This window comes from Xenia sp. Carnegie-2017, unplaced genomic scaffold (assembly GCF_021976095.1).
Source record: "Xenia sp. Carnegie-2017 unplaced genomic scaffold, XeniaSp_v1 HiC_scaffold_20, whole genome shotgun sequence".
Lineage (NCBI taxonomy): Eukaryota > Metazoa > Cnidaria > Anthozoa > Malacalcyonacea > Xeniidae > Xenia > Xenia sp. Carnegie-2017.
Window position 1 is genome coordinate 5,396,117 of NW_025813483.1, and position 23,877 is coordinate 5,419,993.

The 23,877-nt window shown below is 33.5% G+C and overlaps 3 protein-coding genes and 1 long non-coding RNA gene across 4 annotated transcripts; all 4 read right to left on the bottom strand.

Annotated features, from left to right (window-relative positions):
- Positions 1-5,035: 5,035 nt before the first annotated feature.
- Positions 5,036-6,200, bottom strand: LOC124441395. The gene is made up of 2 exons (XM_046991861.1): positions 6,062-6,200; positions 5,036-5,637 (listed from the first exon to the last, which is right to left on the bottom strand). Exons 1-2 carry the CDS (start codon positions 6,117-6,119, stop codon positions 5,156-5,158), a joined length of 540 nt encoding a protein of 179 aa, XP_046847817.1. The 5' UTR covers positions 6,120-6,200; the 3' UTR covers positions 5,036-5,155.
- A 2,761-nt stretch (positions 6,201-8,961) lies between these two features.
- On the bottom strand, positions 8,962-22,973 carry LOC124441399. The gene is made up of 3 exons (XR_006946966.1): positions 22,760-22,973; positions 9,792-10,040; positions 8,962-9,671 (listed from the first exon to the last, which is right to left on the bottom strand). It is a non-coding gene; the product is annotated as an uncharacterized LOC124441399 (long non-coding RNA).
- LOC124441393 (meiosis-specific serine/threonine-protein kinase mek1-like) lies at positions 13,050-16,569 on the bottom strand. Its single transcript, XM_046991859.1, has 2 exons — positions 15,201-16,569; positions 13,050-13,565 (listed from the first exon to the last, which is right to left on the bottom strand). The coding sequence occupies exon 1, from the start codon at positions 16,484-16,486 to the stop codon at positions 15,212-15,214; it is 1,275 nt and encodes a 424-aa protein (XP_046847815.1). The 5' UTR covers positions 16,487-16,569; the 3' UTR covers positions 13,050-13,565; positions 15,201-15,211.
- LOC124441396 (pirin-like protein) lies at positions 20,159-22,444 on the bottom strand. The gene is given in 5 exon segments (XM_046991862.1): positions 20,159-20,723; positions 21,058-21,263; positions 21,514-21,743; positions 22,087-22,135; positions 22,138-22,444. Coding segments are annotated over 5 exon segments (1,053 nt in total). The 5' UTR covers positions 22,430-22,444; the 3' UTR covers positions 20,159-20,447.
- Positions 22,974-23,877: the final 904 nt, after the last annotated feature.

Consider the following 23,877-nt stretch of genomic DNA (forward strand, 5'->3'; position numbering starts at 1 on the left):
TAGTATTTTCATATGTAGGTAGTAATTGGCAAATAGCTATTATGTACTTTTTAACTTTGTTGTAAATTTCTATTCCGTACGATCCTGGTGAATACCAGCGTAAGTTGAAGATGTTTCCGTGTTTAACCTAGGAGAAACAACCCTAGGAAGTACAACCCTGGGAAAAACAATCACAGGAAATACAACACTGGGAAAAACAACCATAGGAAAAAACGTATGGGAAAAATAACCCAAAAGAACAACTCTGAGAAAAACAAACTTTCAATAAGAAAAACAATCTTAGGAAACTAAAAAAAAACTCCAGCAAAACGACCCTGGAAACTAAGTTGTTTAAAACATGAATTGACAAGAATATGTACCACTGGAAAAAAATTTCAGTGACGAAAACCGAATTTTGTTTTATTTTCTTAAGAAGTACGCTATTACAGTAAAAAGAATTGTCAACGACATACATAGCAACATTGTTATAGTCACTTCTTGAATAAGGAATAAACATCCAGCTAGCCCCAGCGTCTCCAACGATACCTAGGAATACCAAAACCCCAACCACGTTTTCTTGTTTTCTTGCATCCTTTTCCCCACTCTTCTGAGGGTCATCCTTGAATTGAAATTCCGCACCAAATTCACACTGTTTTGGTTTACTGCCAGCGATACGAGTTTTTACCTCCTTCACCATCATCGATGAACGTTTCTTCCAAACTTTGCCCAGACATTGTGCCAAAATTGTTTCCCATTGCTTTACCTTTGTATAGTCGTCAGTAACTTGGTAATTTATGTTCTTCCATTGTACAATTTTCCCGTTGTCGTCTGTTTCTGTGGTTGTTTCATTCGTTCTTTTTAAACTAAAACTTTCCAAATTTTCCCTTAATTTTCCCTTAATAATTTTTCGTTTCATTGAAACTTGGATGGAATTCAGGGTCGAAGATACGAATCGCTTCACTTTCATTAGTGTGTCACAAACTCCATATGATATATAAATGAAAAGGATTGCTACTTTGCTTTATTTTAAAATTATTTTAAAACACTAAGTTTTAAAAAATATGTAGCACGTCAACAAAATACATGCCTGATTGTGGCAAGACAACTATTACGGGCATAAGAGCCCACAAATTAACATGCTTCATCTTCTTTTCTTCATCTTAACCTTCTTGTAAGAAACACCAACACTTTCTGATGCCAACATCTCCAGTCTTGGGCTTTACAACAGTCCACATTATGCAGATTTCTTGCTGTTTTTGTTATAAATTGCTGAAGAACACAAAATTTTGAATTGTTTAACTTGATAGATCGTTTTTAAAAATCTAATAATAGTAAAATACAATATATATTTCCGTAGCAACAATCACGTAAAAGAAAGGCTGCGCTCAGCAGTTGATTTCAAATGAGCAATTGAGCATCTATACATCTTCAAAGAATTGCAATTTCTTGGTTTTCATTCATAACTATAAAGCAAATATTTCAACTTGATATATTAAGTAGTGATTTCAAAACTCTAAGTGTTCATACTCTGACGTCGTCGAGTAAATCCCTCAAACGTCCCACTGAGCAATTTTTATCTTTGAAAAAGGAAGGGGAGGGATCTCAATCAATAATACATTGAATAATGTCATCAGAGATTTCCCAACGACAATTCTTTCATGTTTAAAAGAAACCATGGCCGTCAACAATAACTCCACATGAAGACAGAAAAATGAAGAAAAATCTAAGTAATAATTCTGCATTGTTAAAGACCTTACAGCTCATTCACGTTTGCTGTTCAAAGACTCTCTTTAATTATAGCAGTGAGCATTGAATAATCACGATGATGATGTGATTTGGTCAATTTTTGTTGCCTTAGAGGCATGGTTTTCTACAAGAAATTCACAAAACATTTTGTGTTACATGAAGAACAACGATCTATTACCAGATTTCTTCTTTACCAAAAACGTTGGCAGGAATGGTTGATTGCTTTTCGGAACTTACCACCCCATACAAAAATTTCTCTCGTTATTTATGAAGCTCTTGACAGTTAAATTCCTCTTCTGCGAGTCATTGACATAAAATATACATGAGAAACGTGAACGAACTTTAAGAATACTTTTTACTTTTGTTTTCAATTCTTAATTCAACAAATGTAATTTGCTTTGATTTAATAGGATATTAATTGAATATCAGTATTCTTGCAATCTTTTAGTCAATACAGCTAGATTTGTTTAGTCTTGCAATTATTGAATGATTACAATTAATGATTTCTTTAGAAATTGATTACTTCTACAATTGTTAAACAATAAAGTGTTTTACAAAACAGGAGTAAATGTTGTACTGTATACGTTGCTGAAGCTCACCATACGAATGAGACTATTTTTACTTCAGTAATTTTCATAATAATGAAAAATTCACAAGTTAGATGTGAAGTATTTAATTTCTCGTTTCTCCATAGATCTTAAATAAATACATAAAATATCTAATATACAAAATACTTTAGGAAAATTCCCGCGATGCTGAGCGAAGTCAATATATAATGAAACCGTACGGAAAATTAAACTTGGTTCTGAACACGTTAATTTAGTTATAAAAAATAACGAAAAAAGTAAGATTACAACGAAATTCATGTAAAGTAAAGAAACTCGAGTACAAGTTTTCTTGTTTAGTCTGTTTTAGACAAAGTATTGCATTTCGTAAAGTATTTATCAAGACAATTGACTGAACTGGCACATGATACAGGGTTGAGGGTTTGTCAAAAAACGACTGCGCAAATGTAATTAATTATATGATAGATCCTAAGACATCATACGCCCAATGAGGTTTGAGTTCTTGATTTGGCAACCAGCTCTTTGAACAAGACAACAACATTGATTAAAAGTTCTCGTTGACCAAGAAATGCTGTGTTGATTAATAACTATCAAGTATTTGTTTACGTTTGCAAATTATTCAAATTGAAAGAAAGCGAGGCAACGTGGAACATGACTGTGAAGTAATTGTGCATTTTTGAATATGTAAATATTTCAAATTGATAAAAGTTGTTAATATTTACATTCTTATCTGCAGTCTCGTTTGGTTCGCATTTCTAAAGAGAGAAGTTTCGTGCAAATTTTGACGATGAAATGAAGCAATGTTGGTGTTGGATGAAATTTTAACTGCCAAATTACTCACTGACGAGAGAATGACCAACAAAGAACTATGAAGCGACGTCAACCGACATAGCCCAGTAGAAGATAATGACCCAACAGTTGGTGACATGTCTTTGAGCGAATGCCAAGATAATGATTGCATCGTCATGAAGATAGCTATGCCCCAACCGTACCTCTCTTTCCGTTGAAGAAGGAATAATAATCGGTGAATATTTTTTAGCAATATTTTATAGACGGATAAAACCGAGGAAAATCGATAATATTTGTGGTCAACGTGGCAAAACATTGATTTTATGGCAAATTCATCACACAACCAATAGACTGAACCGAGATATTTAAACTATAAATTTTAGAAAATAATGGCAGACATATCGACGAAAAATACGATGGTGAAACGTTCATTGCAACGCTCTAGGCCCAGATGAAATTTCATCCTAAAAACCAAGGCAATAATAGCCGTTTTTAACTTATTTTAAGCTGCTATTAGCACTTTCAGAGCTGCAATCAAAGCCAAGTTAAGTCAAGACCACACGCGCTAATAAAAATGAATAACAGCGCTGCAGCTTGTCCGTCAAAGCAGCTTGAGATGATTGGCATACAGTCAAATTTGAAGGTTTTCAGTTAATATTAGTCAATTTGTAAAGCCAACGAGGGTAATCATTCCATGAAGCAAACTTTTTAATCATTATACTTTGGAGTTTAGGAGATTTGTGTGTTACAGATTTTCAACTATATTTACTTCTTTAAAAATCCACTACAGCTGAATCATGCAAAGTTTGAACGCTTGAATCAAAGGGAGTAGGAAAAGTTGCAAAACTGTCAAATTCAAAAATCAAAATTGCATATTTAACCATAAAATTGCTTTAATTGTATAATTAGAGCCAAGGCTTAGACTCTCCTGCTGTGGTCCAATTATATTAAGTGCTGCTTGGAATATTCGAATTTAGTGAAGCCGACACGTAAGCATAACATGTAACTTTCACTTTATTTATATGTAGTATTTGTTTAGTTTATATAAACAACATTGCACGTAGGGTATAGAAAAAAATATAGAAGTCTTGTATGAGCTTTTTCAAAATATGGAGGTATAAATATCAGGAGGCTGGCCTTTCTTTATAAATGATGGGTATCGTATGTGCTTTGATATTTGTTCTTATAATGAATGGTACTTCATTAAGAAAACCAAGCATAACTTTAAAGAATAAAGCCATTCCTGTCTACCTGCTCAAATCCAAACAAGTGTAAACTAACAAGTGGAATGCTAAGAACAATCTCTCCCTATGCATTTTAGGAAGTGTCGTATACTATGTTGTTTTTGTGCTAATCCAAATTTGCTCTGTTTATTCAGGGGCAGTGATGAGTTTGATTCATTATGTTTTAGGGGACAATTGTCTCCAGCGTAACGTTTCTCTGAGCCACCTTTAATACCTTTTTAACTACTTGCAGTTTCGACGATTGCCGCTTTAAGAATGCAGCTAATAAAAACGGGTTTTATAACTTATTGTACAACAAATAATTCGCCATACAAATCGCAGGAAATGCTGTTTCCATGGCTCTGGATTTCAAAATTTTCCGGAGAAGCATGTCCCCGGACCCCTTAGTGGGAGGCGCGACACGGCTGGGCGGGAGTTACTATTTTTCCGAGCTACGCCACTGCCAATAATAAGATATTCCTTACAAAGAGACGAATGGCACGAGCCTACAAAGCCAGATAAAGGTAAAATAATGGAATTTGTATGATTTATATAGCAGCAATTGATCCCAAAATGTGTCAACGCAATTGGAAGGACTTTTATGCTTGGGATTAGCCATGTAGCAGTAGCCTTATTTGTATGCTCTGTAAAGGTTTTCAAATACTTTACCACGGGAAAATCGAAATGTTAACGTTGAATTTATGCTTAAGAATAAAAATAGATTTTTCGAAATTGTGCTTCTTCATTTTCTTTATTTCATAAGAAATCTAGGCTACAAACAATGCACTATGGAAATAATGTTACGAAAAATCCTTTTGAACACCTGAGTTGTGGCAAAACTAAATGTTTTTATCAGTAGCAGCATATCGAGCAGTAACAACGGTAATAACCAACTGAATAATGATAGCATACCGAGCAGTAACAATAGTAGCAATAACTGCTTTTAGACATGCTTCTCTTATCCGACTCCATCTGTTGAGGAAAGCCACCTTTAGGATGAAATTCCAGACCAAATTCACACTGGTTTGTTTTACCACCAACAATACGTCTGTTTACCACAGTTATCCCTGACCATTTCTTCCAACCTTTGGGCATGCGCTCTTCCAAAATTGATTTCCAATACTTTATCTTGGAGCAGTCGTCGGTGACTTTGTAATGGAGCGTTTTCTTTTCTGTTGTTTTTCCGTTCTCATCTTTTTCCGTTACAATTTCAGTTGTTTTGTTAAAGCCAAAACGTTCCAAATCAACTTCCTTCAGAATTTCCATGATTTGCATCGCATTCGGATGATATTCAGTCTTGAGGATGCGAGTCTTTCCAAATCCTGAACTGTAAGCTTAATGAAATCAATGATACCAATCAAATACTAACTCTTGCTTTATGTTGAAGCATTAATTTCAGCAAAACTTCACGTATATAATAATTAAAAACATAGATTTTTTCAAGTATAAGACTAAAAAAAGCTCATTGCAATGAACATATGTTCTGGAATAGATTACGCTTTTCTAAAGAAAATGCGAGTCATTTTCGGCATTATATTCTTTTAATAAAGACATATTTATGGGCTGTTTTCATTACTCTTTGAAGAGTTTAATATCTTGAAGTTGTAATGATGAAAAAAGAACGTGTTTGATTTATCTTACATATTGAGTGTGTAGATCAGAAATTTTAGCCCAATAGCTAGGTTCTTAAAATCTAGCCGGATTGTTGTACTCCGGGTTCTACTTTATAAGAAACTCGTAGCTTCTCAATATAAATACCTGATTGTGGCAAGACAGCCACAACGGCAAAAAGAACTTGCAGAATAACAAACTTCATTTTCTTTTCTTCTTCTGAACCTTCTTGTGAAAAACACCGACACTTTTAGATACCAACACCTCCAGTCTGGCGCTTTTTAACTGTCCGTATTATGTAGATTTTTTTATTCTTAGCATAAATTATAGATTTGCTAAAGGAACGCGTAAGATGAGCAGTGTATTATATTACAGGAAATATCATAAACAGATAATGCACAGAACATTGAAATATTTTTGCTTTTTTGCTACAGAAAGAAGCAAAGATTTTATGGTAATTTGAGTCTTAAGTCTACAGCTAAATATCCTATAGATCAAGTATCAAAATTTACATGTTTCCGTACTGTAAGCTTAATAAAAATAAGTAATACCAATTAGATATTTCTCATGTTTTAGTTTCAAAACACTAATCAATTAATAACAAGCTTGTAACATATAAATCAAAATTGATACCTGATTGTGGTAAGACAACCATTAAAGATTTAATGAGGGAAAGCGTAAGATGAACAGTGAATTAATGTTTGACTTTGCCAGATAAACGATGAAATGCGTAAAAATCTCGACGCCAGTAGTCATCAATTGCAAATGAAAACGAGGCTTTAATATTGTTACATCGTACATCTACATCTACATGTAGTCCTGAACATACTATAACTCAAAGATTTTATTGTATTTAAACACAGTCCAGAGCAAATGTCCGAGTTAAAAACATCGTGTATTCACTCTAGTTTTATCATCAAAACATTAATCTTTATTTTAATTAACGCAAGTTGAGAAGTTCCAGACAGAAAAAACACGAATGAATGCAATATTCCCAGTTCCTTTAGCTCAAATAATCTATTGGACTTTCACATTCAAGGAAAGTATCAACTCTTGTTCAAGTGTTTTCGCGAGCTCTTGAGTTATAAATTAACAGTATGGACAGAGATTATTTTTTCGATATTTAAACTTTATATCAGCAGTTATTTATGGCAGCCTTTTCTTTTGCTTTTATACAGCAATACTCTAGATACAAAACGAAGAGTTATCTCGGCGATAGACCAGTTACATAAAACTCAATAAAACAGCATTAAAGTTTAAATTGTTCTGGTTGTTATAAATGTCAGGGGCCGGTTGCAAGAAGCCAGGATAGCTTTATCCGATGGATAGTAAAATTGTTTATATTTTCCTTACAACATAGAAATTTTTGTAATGTTGGAAGCAATATTTTCTTTCAGTGAATGCTTATTTTGAATGCTATATTTTTCTCCTTTAAGACGTTTTTTAAACGTTCAAAAAATTTGTCATCGTTATTCGGTCTTCTTGCAACCGTCCCCAGAATTTTACATTATGTCACGTTGTGTGATCCACAACTAAGCCGATGTAGGTTCACCGTTCACATTATCTCGCCACTATAACGTTTACCAAAATGGGAACCTGTGAACTGATTGACCGAAACAGCAACTCAGTGGTGGCAAATAAAGATAAGTTGTTTGGTTTTCATAAAGTGTTATGTTGATTATAGTTCTATGTCCAAGTTTTGATATGCAATTTACTTTAACTTAAGTCAGATTCTCATGACGACTTGCTAAGTAGCTTTACTGCTTTAAAAGAGTTATATAATTTTCATAATCCATTTACTAACTGTTTCTAGGCTAGTATTCAATAGCCTCAACAGCTATTGAATGCACAGCTATTGAATGCACTTACAGCTATTGAATGCACTTACATACCGACACCGTTGATTGATGTACGGGACATAGTTAGTAGCGGTAACACAGCCGAGTAGACTTTAGTAACTAAGAAATTTGTAAGTTAAATATTGTTTATTTAACTTTGCCAGATAAACGACGACGGTTGAAGTCAGCGTTTGTCTCTGAAAAAGAGGCGTTCATATTGTAAAAACTTACAACATGTAAATGATGTAATCCTAAATATTTTAAAATTCAAATATTTTATTGTGATTAATCACAGTCCAAAGCAAATATCAGAGAAACATCGTCAATTTACGCTGAGTTTTATCACCAAAACATCTAATCTTCATTTGAGTTAAGTTTTAAGGTATAAGTTGAAAAATTCTATCTATAAAAAAGTAAAAGAAAAAACAAAAATGAATGCAAAGTTTCCTATTTCTTTCCTTTAGCTAAGACAATCAATGGGACTTTCACATTCAAGAAAGTTATCCAAATTTAGTCAAGTGTTTACAAAAGCTGTTGAGCTTTGTAAACAGAAACCATTCATACCACGTGTTGATGTGCACGTGATAGATGGACTTTGCTATTTGAAGAGTTCAACTTTAAACAAATTATCAGCGATATAATAGGAATCTGTTCTTCTGTTTTCATTTAGAAATACTCTAGTTAGTAAAACAACGACTTACTTCGTGGATAGAATAGTTACATAAATACTTAATAATACAACATTACTTAGGAAAGCTGAAACAAAAGAAGCCCATATAGTTAAACCTTTATGATTAGCTATTAAACATCATCCCACCTTTTCCTTTATGTGTGTAATAATGTACAATTCCGTGTTAGAAAGCAAAGAGAGAGCTGCAAATGGCTGAGAGACCAAATATTGATAGAAAATAACGAACAAAAGAGAGAACAATGAATTTGTGATAAAGAACAACGATCTTCGTTTAGACATTCCTTTTTGCATTTAAGACAATTAATAAATAAAGAAGAAAGTTTCACAAAAGCATTATTCGAATGTGCATCAATGGCTACACATAGAAAATTCTCATGGCACTTTCGTCATTCACTGTAGAATAAGATCTGCTATAACAAGAGGTATCAATATACTTTCTCGTGTTTACATAAATCAGAGACTTGAAATCTCGCGTTTTTTTGATATTCAAGGTAAAAACAAAAAATATAGAAAAAAAGTAAGCGATATTTCGTCTTTATTTCAAAGACATTAGATTTGCATCTTCTTAAGTTGCCCTCGTCAGTGTCAATATTACAAGTGTCTTTCCACGGAATTCGCATGTCAGCTTTCACATAAAACCAAACTGCTTTGCTCGTTATAGAAAACTTTGGATGAAACTAATTAACCTAGACATTTATGATACATGCAAAGTAAATGGATTTCTTGTTGTTTTTGTCTTCAGATAACCATATTACGATGAAACAGGTCAATATGGCGTACGTTTTTAAGTATAGTTAGAAAATAAAATCCACGTAATTTTGAAAGTCTGTTTCTTTATGGCATTGGCGTAAGAACATGGCGACTACAGAAAATCCTTTTCACGAGTAAGTTAACATATATGAAGTGCCATAGAATTAGTAGTATTTACATTTAAGAAGCTGCAATTATGAAATTAAAATTACTTGTGCCAATTGCCCGTATTTTTCTGCTGACGAACAGTCTTCTCGGTTTTAGCATATCTTTCTTCAGCACCATCGATCTTTCCCAGTTTCTCAATGTGGTAATCACGAATGGCTTGATCTATCTCCTCCCACGTGTTCATCACGAACGGACCATGATGAGCGATAAGTTCGTTGAGTTGGACTCCACCAACAAGCAAAACATGAAAGCTGTCGTTTTTATTACATTTCAATGTGATTTGTTCACCGTCCTTTGAATGTACTGCAACCTTGGTTATAAGGAGAAAAGGAAATCAAAGCAAATAAGCATGTGTGGACATATACGTTCTGCGAAACGAGATTAGCTTTTTAGTGTTTAAATAGACAAAGCCCAAAAATTTATCCTCCACCTTCGCGAATCCTCCACCTTCGCGTTTTGTCGAGCAGTCTCTAGTCTTTTGATGGACCGTTCCATCCTCTCTCTCTCTCACTTGAAACTGATAGTGTTTCGACCGAAATCGTTAAATAAAACACAGAAAACAGCTTTGTCAATATGATATTGAGCACAAATAATGACGCTGCATTCTCCGTCATTTAATTTTGTTTACTTTCGCCCTTTTTTCATCTGTTAAAAGTTGAGACGTCAGCTATCACCAACCCTTGAGAATTAATAGATCAATACACCAATTAAACGCAGTTAGATGTTTTTGTTAGCTTATGTAAGTGTTCAATATATTTGTATCTCATTAGTCTTTCTAGTTGGTTATTCATAATACAAAGTTTTTAAATCAAACGAGACTTGTTGAAGTTTCATGGTAATTGTTCCAGTCATCAGTCATAGAAGTGAATGGAGGAGTCCTATACTCCAATTTTCTTGCAAAATAATGAAATAATTGAAAACAAAAAGCGATGCTTAGGTTACCCTTCAGTCACAAGACTTTCTTCCTGGACATCTTTTCCGATATTCACGCTGTGAGCTGACCTGTTGCGAATGCGCGGCTTCCTGACTGATAATTTAATTAGCTTACATAAGTGTTTAAATATATTAGTAATTCATAAGTCTTTTGATGTTTTTCAATTTTCATTCATACTTCATTGTCTTCGTAGTTCATAAAATAAATGTGTCATTATTTTTGTATTGTGCATATTGCAGTTTTAGCTTTTTTTTAGTATAATTATCCGAAAAGAAGCCTTTTTTTTCAAAAACAGTACTCGTCTGCTTGTTTCTATCTGTCGTAAAAGACGTAAAAGAACCATTTCTAAAATTGACGGGCATATTGTAATATTGTGGGAGTGTTTTTGACAAGCGCTCACAAATTTCTGTGTTTGGTAAATGAAAATATTGCTACGTGCATTTGCTATTCATATATAGCTGGGTTTTTTCCTGTTATGAGCTTTTTTGACATAATTGGATGTGTGGAAAGAATTGCTTCATTGCTTGCAGGTGATTTTGAAATGATTTGATTTACTTTGTTGATCTGTTAAAGTGAGGAGATATTACTCATGTTTTAGTTTTGAAACACTAATCAATTAATAACAAGCTTGTGACATATATATCAAAATTGATACCTGATTGTGGTAAGACAACCATTACGATAAAAGAACCCAAACACTAACAAACTCCATTTTCTTTATTTTTGAATCTTCTTGTTAGAAACACCTGCACTTTCAAATACAAACACCTCCAGACTTGCGCCTTTTGACTGTCTGCATTATGTATATTTTGTTAATTTTTAGAATAAATTAAAGATTTACTGAAGGAAAGCGTAAGGTAAAAAGTGTAACTAATATTATAAGAAAATCCATGGATAATACACACAACATTCAAATATTTTTTATTCCTGTGACTAGTCAAATCATGTGTGCAAAGAGAAACAAAGAGTTTATGGTGATTTAAGTCTCATAAGACTTAATTTTATAAAACACAAGTGTTTATATACAGCCAGATATTCCAGAAGTATCATATTTTTAGAAGTTTTTGCAACAAAAATATTAATGTTCATTATTTTTTAAGCAAGTTGAAAAACGTCGTTTGCATGTAGCTAAAAACGAGGCTTTACTACTGTCAAAAATTACAGTATGTAATCCAGAAAATTTCATAATTCAAAGATTTTATGTTGATTGATCATAGTGTAATTAATGAAAATATCAGAGAAGTATCGTAAATTTACACGGAGTTTTATCATCAAAAACATATTATTGATCTTCATTTTAACTTATGTAAGATTAAAAATTCGATATAGAAAAAACACAAATAAATGCAAAATTCCTTCTTTCTTCAGCTAAGATAATCCATGGGACTTTTACATTCAAGGGAAATATGCAATTTTATTCAAGTGATAGCTCTTAAGTTATGCTGGCATAAATCTTGGATGTACCACAAGAAAAGATTATCATAAACACGCGATCACAGAATTTACTATTTTTAAAGTTTAACTTTACATCAGCTTTTCCAGGATAACAATATTAAAAAAAGAATTCAAAACCTCCATGTGCATATTGTAGGCTCTCCTTCGATTTAGATTACAAAATACTTGAAATTACAAACTGAAAAAATGGAGGAATTGATGGAGAGAATTAAATCGGCTAAAATCAAAAAGATAACACCAATAAGTAAAGCTGAAAGTTAAATGTTGAGATAATCTGGTTTTCACCTGCCACTTTATACTAACTACGACTATGTTTAGTTTTGATTTACAATTTACTACCTGTAGTCTGATGTTTATGACAACGTATGAACTAGCTTTAGTCTGATTTTCATATAAAATTTACTAATTTGCGTTAGCGTGGTTTTCATTATTAATTTGCTAACCATTTCCATTTTGGTATACTTGAGACAGTAACAGCCAGCTCTGGCACAACGTTGATGTTCTGTAAATACCATGCAGTGGTAACAAAGCAAGCAACAAAAACTTTTTTAGTGAATTAATGCTTGACTTCGCCAGATAAACGATGAAATGCGTAAAAATCTCGACGTCAGTAGTCATCAATTGCAAATGAAAACGAGGCTTTAATATTGTCACATCGTACATCTACATCTACATGTAATCCTGACGATACTACAATTCAAAGATTTTATTGCAATTAAACACAGTCCAAAGCAAATGTCAGAGTTAAAAACATCGTGTATTCACCCTAGTTTATCACCAAAAACATTAATATTTATTTTAATTAACTTAAGTTGAAAAATTCCAAATAGAAAAAACACAAATGAATAGAATATTCCCCGTTACTTCTGCTAAAATAAACTATGGGACTTTCACATTCAATGGATTATATCAACTTTTGTTCAAGTGTTTGCGTGAACTCTTAAGTTATGTTAACAAAAATTAACATAACTCAAGATAGACAGACATTATTTAATTATTGTTTCAAGACTTAAACTTTACATCAGCAGTTATTAATGGTTTACGTTTATGTTTATGTATTAGCTACTTTTGCTTTTATACAGAAATACTCTAGATACTAAAACGAAAAGTTATCTTGGCGATAGAGGAGTTACATAAATACTCAATAAAACAGCATTACATGATGGGAAAGCTGATACAAAAGGAACCCATGAAGTTAAAGCTTCCTGATTGGCTGTTTAAAAAAACAATCCCACCTCTTTCTTCAAGTGGACAATAATGAATGACATATCGATGAGCAATAACTTACAAAGACAACGATGAATTTATGGTCAAGAAGAACGATCTTCGTTAAGACCTTTTAATCTTAAAATTAATAATTAAAGAAAAAATTTTCAGAGAAAAAATCGTTTAAATGTGCAACAATGGCTAAATCTAAAAAATCCTCTAGCTATTTTGTTATTAAATCGATGTGCTGTATAAAGCAGTATGAATATAATTTGTCGTGCTAAATGAGAGTATTGACATGATGTTTTCTTGATATTCAAGATAAAAACAGGATCTTAGATAAAAAGTAGGTAATATTTAGTCTTTATTACAAAGACAGCGTCAGGTTTATATATTCTAAAGTTGTCTGTTTGTCATGATAAGAGTTTATATTACGGGTGTTGCTTGAACATATTTACATGTGACAAAACTGAAATGCAAATGCTATATTCACTTTAATACCTTAAATACCTTTGGCAGTTTTCACTCTTTCAGTACTTTCTTGTAAATTACTTTCTTTTACTGTACTTTGAGTTTCTTGTACTGTACTTTCAGTCCCTGGTCTTTTAACTAAAATTTTTGTAAACCAGAATTTGAAAAAACTTTCATGAAAATAACTTATTTTAAATATCATCATTTCGGAAAAGCTGACGACCAATTTTGATGTATGACGTAATTATCGACTCAAGTTAAAACAACGAGGACCATAAAATAATCCACATGTGTACTATGAAGTAACTTTGTTTGTAGTATTACTGTATCACTACTATAGCAACATTAATAAAATCAGCAGATTACGTTATGAAATTTTGCATTTGCCAATATTGTTGCCAGTGAGGTGCCAGGCGGGAAACGGATTCTCAATATAAATATTACAACATATAGATTTGAAATTTGAACATAGCCATAAGCAATTTGGTTTTGTGAAATTTTTATTAAAATAGTGACGTTTCGTCTTGACTCAAGACATCTTCAGACTAATAAGGAAGTTAACAAGAATTATAGATGTATATATATATATATATATATATATATATATATATATATATTATGGATAATATTCCTGGATAAAAGAGCACTCAATATTCTATATATTAGAAGAGCGTAAGATAAAATGAACTAAAATAAAATGGACAATTGTTTTATATATATATATATATATATATAAAATATATATATTTTATATATATATATATATATATATATGTAGTGATGTTGAAAAAAATCACGAAAACTACAGATTCATCCCAAAATTTAAATCCCCTGAAGAGTGAGCAATCACGAAACAGGCTTTTTGAGATGAATCTTTAGTTTTCGTGATTTTTTTCAACTTCACTAAAAATATTTACGCTCTGCTCTCGGGCATCGAGCACTGTTTTATACGGAGAATCATCACATATAAACTTCTTATATATACGAATTGTATATACACTTTGTATATACAATGTGTATATATAGTTATTTACATAGTTAGAGGTATCAGATTACTGTGAATGTGTAAGTGTGATGTGATGTATAGTTATGTTGAGGTGTTGAGACTACAAAAGCTTAAGAGGGATGGAGCTGTCTTGGGTGTTAAGTGAAGGTTTAGTTTGGAGATGAGGAGGTTTTCGTGGATCATGAGGTGGAATGTGTCGGAGCAGGATGAGAGGATTTTAAAATCGTCTGGCGAAGCAGGGTGGTTGGAGGAGTTACTATGAGAAAGAATACTTGAGAATAATGGGTTCGTATAGTGTTTTCCAGTCAAAGGAGAGATCCCCAAGTGTTCCGAGATCCTCGTGTGTAAGTGGCGTGTGGTTTGACCCACATACGACGCGGAACAGCATCGACACGTGTATAAATAGACAACACCAGATCTCAGAGACTTGGGAATTTTATCCTTAACGGGAAAAAATGAAGAGATTCGTGTGGGGGTACGAAAGAGGAATCTGACATTGAGATGAGGAAAAGCAGCGTTGTAGAGACGATTGATTTGTGTGCGGATTTGTAAGGAGTGACAGCCGGTGAATGGGAGACATAAATACACTATTTTCTATGGGACACTAAGGAGGGATGGTTTCTGTTCAAATTTTGTGTCCGGGAAACGACGGACAATGTTGCACAAAACCAAATTGCCTATGTTCAAAATTGTATGTTGTTGGGCTGCAATATTTGTATTGAAAATTTTGTGTTTGTTAACGTTATCTGCATTTTTGTTTAATTTACCTTTGTGGAAGTTAAGAAGTATCGCTAATGTCCATTGGCTCTTCATCAGTACTATTTCCAGATACAACCTTTACTATGAATTGAAGACGCTGCCTGTCACACTGTCCTGCACTTCGAAACATAACTTCGACATCATTGTCATCGGATATTGTTATTAGCTTTTTCTGTTTACCATCAATCGTTATTTCCTGTTTCAAGATGACATTCGTTTGGCTAGAAATAGATAATTTACTCATAATTTTATGCTTCACATTTGAAAAATTATCGTTTTTACTCAATTCACATCGTTTCTCCGAAGTTTCGTCTTCTTGTTTAAGATAACAAATGATCGACATGAAGTTCTGAGTTTTTTTAGTTGTAAATTTCGGGGATACCAGATTTCCATAAATTTTATTTATATCTTGATTCCAATCGCATAAAGTATCTCTTGCAAATGGGCGGTCATTCGGATTTCTTTTAAGAAGGTTTGTTATGGTTTTCCATAGTAAATTGTCGTCGGTATGAGCCAGATCCTGCCTGTCTATACACTTTCTTGCTGTCCGTATATCATCAAGTTCTGCGAACCAATCGTCTAGCTTTGGAAGAAATCTTGACAAAAAATACAGTAAAAGTCCAGCGCTGTACATGTCAACTCTCTCATCGTAATGTAAAAATGAACTATTAGAGTCAATTTCCGGTGCTCGGAAAAGTTTATGTCCAATATCCCTGGACAAGGTAGTATTTCCAGAATTTTTATTTATATAACGAGCCAGTCCAAAGTCGGTAATTTTTATTTTAATTTCAGGCACACTTTTCGGCGGAGGAAAAGCTATTAAGATATTAGCAAAGTGAAGATCGCGATGAACGATGTCCTTCTCGTGCAATGCTTGAAGGCCTTTCAATATTTGTGGAAAACAATGACGATATAATTCAGGATTCTTTACAATCGTTGCACCACCTCCAAAATTTTTTTCGTACACAAAGCGCCTCAAATCTTTGTAACACAGCTCCAATTTAAAATACAAGAAACTGTGATTACTATTCGTCCAACTATCGAAAAATTTCACTACATTCTCAGACTTGACATTTATCAGAGTTGCAAGCTCCCTTTCACCAAACGTTTTTGCTTTTTCATTTGCAAATGAATTGATTTTAACGGCATATTTATTCTTATCAGAGTCGCTTTCGACGGCAACCACTAAACCGTAACTTCCTTTGCCAAGTGTCCAAAGATATTTCAATTTTTGAAACTTTAACTCTGTTTTTATCCTCTTAAGATCCAAATCTTCCATTATATGAGTCTCCATTGCCTAGTAATTTTTATAAGAGCCACTCCTTATTTCCAGTTTCTACGTATAACTATGACAAATTATCCTAAATGACTGTATGTTTGTATTGTACGTCTGGATGATTATGACGTGGCGTTGATGGCCTATGTACGCGTCTATTTTCCACTCAGTGGCAGGCAAATGATAATTGCAATTCGGTACATATTACGTCATCATACCTTTTGCTGTTCATTACGCGAAAGTATTCATTCATTTTCATCTATATACAATCAATAGCCCAAAAATACGTTCAATTATACCAACAACACGCACCACAACATGCATTTGAACGAAATACTTAATCACTTAGAAATTCTGCATTTCTTTGCAATGATGGCCATTCAAATAAATAAAAAGTATACATTCAACAACAAGAAAGAATCATTAAAGCAAGTGATGGTTCTGCAACATTAGCAAACTTTCGGCGATTAGGAACAAATCGGTTAGCAATTCTCACAGTCGTGTTATAGTTGGTCAATTTCCATGTAATTTGACGTGAAATTGTCGCAGAAATCCACTCATCCGCGTGCAATTATTTATACACGTGTCGATGCTGTTTCGCGTCGTATGTGGGTCAAACCACAGGCCACTTACACAACAGAATCCCGGAACACTTTGGGATCTCTCCTTTGACTGGAAAACGCTATACTAACCCATTAAAGTCATGTATAATTTGACGTGAAATTGCAGAAATCCACTCATTTTGTTTTCCGCTTATTAATTGCGTTGTTTGGTTGGCTACTAACACGTTCGACGTCCTTTTGTGGATTTTGACAAGCCATAAGCTCTATACATTACTGTATATTATTTATACTATTTATATCATTAATTATATTATTTATGCTATTATTTATTTTATATCGATATTGATTATATTATTTCTATATACTAAAACAGAGATTTTGTCGTGGTGACAAATTTGAATGGGTAGCCAAACTGATAGCTTCGCAAATTAATACATGGCGATAAAATTAAATAAATTGATGAACCAAGTGTGAATATTTATTGATATACAATTAATGTGATAAACATCAAACTATAAAAGCATCGAAATAAAAAAGCTTTTTCAACATTTAGTTTTAAATACAAAAGATATTCTTTCATACGATTAATATATTTATCAACTGAAGACTATTATGTATGAAGTATGAAGTCATATCTTCATTGAGAATGGAGATACTTCTAGTGAAGCATTTTTCCATTGAATGATCTTTTGTTTTGCAACTAAGAGTTCCTTTAGTAATAATTCCATTTGTTGTTGATCTTTATTTACCTTTTTCAAATGGTAAAGTTATTCGATATACAACCAGTTATGGATGTGCCAGTTGTGAGCAATGAAAACTGATTCTTTTATTATATTATCCACTTTGTAGAGAATGTTACCAGATTCAGGTAATATAGAAAGCGCTTTTTTTTGAAAATAATATTTTGTGAAAATGTTTGATCTTGAGTTTCTTATTCAATAAATATACTTGTTCACCATATTACCTTTTGCTACACGAGATTTATTCTCTTGGTACGAGGTATTTTTGCAGCCGAACTTTCCAGGACGATGACTGAGGAATAAGTGTAATTTTAATGACTGCAGACTATAGCAAATAAAAATGTAGAGTATGGTTTGTAAAAAAGATTCAACTGAAATATAGTGCTATAGAACAAATACCTGAAATGATCGATGTTTTAGAATTAGTTTGACGTGTATAGTAAAATATGCTGCTGACATCTAAGAAAAACAAAAAAAGTTTATAAGACAAAAAGTAAAGTGAAAAGATCGGATAACGACAGTGTACATTCCATAACTTTTTCTTTCCAAAAATCGAACAGCTAATGTGCTATCAACTATGTCATGCATAGTTTTAGGACATGGATTCTCCTCAACATCATTCGAAAATCTCGACAACAATGGCACATATACTTCATGGTAAAATATTACCTGTGCATAACACATATTTAGTTATTAGCATTTTTATAAGACTTTGTTTGCTGCACAAGAAATGGCAGGTAAAAGACATCTATATAGAACAATAACAACAATTCAATCCAAAACCTACTGTTTAATCTAGGTGAACTGGATCTTCCATAAATATTGGTGTTTTACAATTATACTTGGGATAATATCACTAAGTATTAATTGCTTTTCAAAATTTACTTTGAGTTTCTATGAATTCTGGCAAATACGAGGTTTTGTGATTTTGTTGCAATACTTTTGCAATGGCAAGGATTCTTTGAACCTGCGGTCAAGGTTTTTAGAGCCTGCACAATTGCAAGGTTGGTTTCGTAGCTTTTCACGGCTAAAAAAGTGATGAAAGATCAGCATGAGCAACAATGGCTTTTTAAACATAAATTCAATAGTAAAATAATACGTAAGCCTTTAAGTACGTACCTTAGTTAGAATGAGCTGCCGAAATCAAAGCAAAATGATTCCATTAAGTTAAGCAAGTCGGCTGTAGCACTTCAGAAATTTGTTATTTTCTGACCATAATATACAAATATTAGCAAAATTTTCGAAATTTATATTGAAAAAAAAAATTCAATGCACAAAATTGTCGAAAATCTCCTTTACTCTAGTTTGCGTAATTTGCAAATATTCCAGACAATGACAACGTGAGTATAAAAACATAATTTTCCATTACCTTCTCAACAGCTCGTAAGAAACCAAATTTCTTTCCTTGAGCACCACGAACAAAATTCGTACTTTGCCTAAAGTTTGAGTTCTCACAATCGTTAAGGTAATGCTACTATAATATTAGGTATTACTAATACAAAATCACGCTTCAAGGGCAGCTGTTATTAGATTAAGGTGTTTATTTGATAGAGATGTTGTTTGTGCACCATTTTCAATGGTTCACTTTTTCCACGCAGAGATTTGCAAATTGGAAAAGAGAAGGAAAGGTTGTATGAGTAAGCTTCTAAAAATATCCAATTTGTAGAACTTTCTTCGTAAAAAAATGAAACCAGACTGATCAGTATGCGAAGAAGTATTACTTTTGTCAACGGTCAACAACCGTAAAATTTCGGCACGGGTCAAAGTTTAATCAGTACTGTTTTGTGATCAGAAAACAACATATCCCCAGTTATTTGCGAATGAAATAACTTTGCAAAATGAAGATGCTTATGAGTGTTTGACACTTGCAGTCGTTGTGTTTGGTCATAAACAAGTGTTGAAAACACATTGAAAAAAAGCCGAGCTTAGCCCGAGCAGTAGGCGCATTCTTAACGAATATGCCGAAGTGGCACGAATGAACTCCGACTTTTTCGTAGTAGCCTGCAGCAGACTGGCACTGGTATTATCGATCTCAATTGATCAATGTATTGTACAAAAACTATTAAAAACTTTTAGATATTTTTGAGGGGTACTTGAACAACCAGCTGGATGGGATGACGAGTCATTAAGTAAAATAAGTGGCTTACTGCATTATCTTGATAGCTTTCTCTTTTGGTTTCTAGTGTGTGTTTTACAGGATTTTAGAACAGTCCAAAATTTTGCATTCCATTCTTCAAAATAGGGAAACCCATTTTAATTATGGCAAAAGCAAGATTGACAATTTCAAGCAGTTCATTGTATCACTTCGCACAGATCAAGCTTTCACCGAGTTTTACCAATTTGCACCAGAAAAAGTAGGCCAACCAGCAACCAGAGCAGATAGTAGATAAAATTGCAAACAGCTTTATTATGAGATTAGAGACATGTTAAGTGAACTGTTTTTCGATCTTGTAAGATCTTCCTTGAATGTGAAAGTCCTAACTGCGTACGTAGGTATGTATAGAAGTATAATTTGTGAATAAGTCATAACTTTGAAAGTCTGTTTCTTTATCGCATTGTCTAAGAACATGGCGAGTCGGCGACTATTGAAAACTTTCTACATATGTTACTATATAAAAATGTCACGTACGTAGATATAGTTGTTAAAATTATGAATTGAAATTTACATTTACGTATTTACAATGATTGGTGCCAACTGCCGGCATTTTTCTGCTGACGAACAGCCTTCTCGGTTTTAGCATATCTTTCCTCAGCACCATCGATCTTTCCCAGTTTCCCACTGTGATAATCACGAATGGCTTGATCGATCTCCTCCCACGTGTTCATCACGAACGGACCATGATGAGCAATAGGTTCGTTGAGTGGGACTCCACCAACAAGCAAAACATGAAGGCTGTCGTTTTTATCACCTTTCAATGTGATTTGTTCACCGTTCTTTGAAAGTACTGCAACCTTGGAGATAGTGAGAAAAGGAACTCAGAGCAAACAAGCAGGTGTGGATGCACATTACAATAAAAGGGAGTGTTCTTCGTTCTGGGACACATAAGATTGACTTTTTAGTGTTTCAATAGAAAAAGCCAAAAAATAGCTGGACCGAATATTTTGTCCTCTATGAGTTTATGGATGACTTTTGTGAAATATTCACAATGATCCTTTATTTAGCCATACATTTTATACCATTTGCATTATGCAACAATTAACTGCTAACAAGAAAAACTCCACCATGATCCTTTATTTAGCCATACATTTTATACCATTTGCATTATGCAACAATTAAATGCCCTACCTGTCCCATCTGTACTGCAGTATCCCCAATGAACCCTTTTCCCCTCCAAGCATATACAAAGCAATTGAAATCTTGTGGTATCTTCTGAGTAAAGGATCCTCCAGGTGATACATGGATATCTAAGTATAATATTGGTGACCGTGTCTCGATCACTGCTTTGGTCCCCAAACTTTCACCAGCAATTATCTTCACAGTTGCCAGGCCATCTAAGTAAATTTAAATGACTGAAATTGAAACTCTCAAGAGAATTTTGTTCTGACAAAACTGTTACATAAACAATTGCCCTATAATTTTTAAACATTAATGTTTAGTAAACAACAAGGTCAGTCAGGAAAGTATATTTGTTAATGGGGAGCAAAATTTAGGTTTCTGAAGATGGCAAAAAAATTACTGAGCAGGGGCATCAATACCACACCCCTGCTCTGAAGCCCAGTATAATTCATACAAAACACAAACCTTCAGATTTTGCTATTGGTATTTTTTCTGCTGCAGTGTCCTGGTAACGCGGTCGGACCATCTTATCTTTCTTTGGTAAATTAACCCAAAGTTGAAAACCTTCCATTTTCCCACCATTTTTCAAAAGTTCTTCACTGGGCATCTCACTGTGCACCACACCACTCCCAGCTGTCATCCATTGTACCCAGCCAGGTAAAAGATTACCACAATTACCAGCACTGTCCTTGTGTCATACCCCCTAAAGAACACCATCAATCATTTAAAATTTTATAGCAATTGCGAGATAAGGATGAGATTTGCAGTCTAAATACTTTGAAGGAGCAGCTATATCATAGGGAGCAATTTGCAAAAGAAAGTTTTGTTGATTAATAAATGGTGAGATATCTCTCGGTTAAGTGGTCGGGCATTTCTTTTTGCCTCTTCCAAGCACATTGTGCCAACCACTTGAAATACAATTTCACATGAAACTTCAAAGTGTCAAAAGTACGAAATAACGTTTAAAATGTATCAAATTACATAATAATGACGTCATATGATAGAAACAAGAATATATCACATTACAATGATTTCGTCTTTTCGTCACCTTCAATAATATAAGTAACCGTTTCAAATCCTCTGTGGGATGGTCGGGAGCGCCAACAGCCTCACCGGGACCGTAGTTAGCTGGGCCCATATGATCCAACATCAGAAATGGATCGCATGCGGCGAAATCGATTTTGTCACCAATCGGTCGACGGACTAAGAATCCTCCACCTTCGCGTTTTTGTCGAGCAGTCTCTAGTCTTTTGATGGACCGTTCCATCCTCTCTCTATCACTTGAAACTGATGGTATTTCGACCAAAATCGTTAAATAAAACACAATAAATAGCTTTGTCAATATGATATTGAGCACAAATGACGCTGCATTCTCCGTCATTTAATTTTGTTTACTTTCGCCATTTTTCCATCTGTTGAAAGTCGAAACGTCACCTATCACCGACCCTTGAGAATTAATAGTCAATACGCCAATTAAACGCAGTTAGATGTTTTTGTTAGCTCATGTAAGTGTTTAATACATTCGTATCTCATCAGTGTCTTTCTAGTTGGTTATTCATAATACAAAGTTTTCAAATCAAACGAAACTTCTTTGAAGTTTCATTGTAATTGTTCCAGTCGTCAGTCAAAGAAGTGAATGGAGAAGTCCTATACTCCACTGCCTTGCAAAACCATTAAATAATTCTTCAAAACAAAGGGATACTAAGGTTACCCTTAAGTCACAAGACTTCCTTCCTGTACATCTCTTCCGATTTCACGTTCAATGCTGACTTGTTGCGAATGCGCGTCTTCATAAATGACGTTTTTATACATAAGTATTTAAATACATTTCACATTTGTAATTTTTAAATCTTTTGACGCTATTTCATTCCTACTTAATTGTCTTCATAGTTAATAAAATAAATGTTTCATTACGTTTGTAATTGTACGTTTTAGACTTTTACCTTTTTAGTATGATTCTCCTAACGAAAGCCTTCCTTTCAAATACAGGAATCATCTTCTATGTGTCGTAAGATGCAAAAAAAAACATTTCCTAAACTGGCGTACATATCGTGATATTGTATTGTGGGAGTGTTTTTGACAAACGCTCAGAAATATCTGTGTTTGGTAAATGGAAATATTGATGCGAGCATCTGCTAGCCATTTATAGCTGGTTTTTTTTTACTGTTATGAGGACGTAATTGGATGCGTGGAAAGCATTGCTTCATTTTCAATAGAATTGTTTTCTACATGTGATTTTGAAATGATTTTTTTTACCCTGTTATTGATTTGTTTATCTGTTAAAGTGAGGAGGGCGTGAGACTGGGAGCTTGGGATAATCCGATTATCCACTAGAGGAGGGAATGGTGAATATGAATTGATTGTAGCACAGCCAGTTTATTTATTTATTTGTTTACTTGTTTATTAATTAATTAGTTTGTTTATTAATTTAACTTTGCCAATGATCCAGCAGTGTATCGCTATCTTGCGGCTTTTACAACAATTTTAATCACTCTTACAAACGTGGGAATGGTTGCTTAGAAATAGCACGTTTAAGCAACAATCTTCCATGGGTTTACGTACGTCGCATAATAGTATTGGGGTTAAAATGTCAAAGATAATCTTTAAATTACAACAATCAGTGAGGTACTGGATAGTTCGAAAATACATGGCGTTTCATAGACCTTGCCAATGAACACTTTGACATACGCTATTTAATTATTCTGTCTACTAATCTCTAATCCTCAATTTTGTAATTCCTTCGACGTCATTATATTTGCCTTCCTTTCTTTCTGAAACAATGTATTTTTTCAGGCATTTCGAGTTTCCGAAGAATGTTGACAATACTCG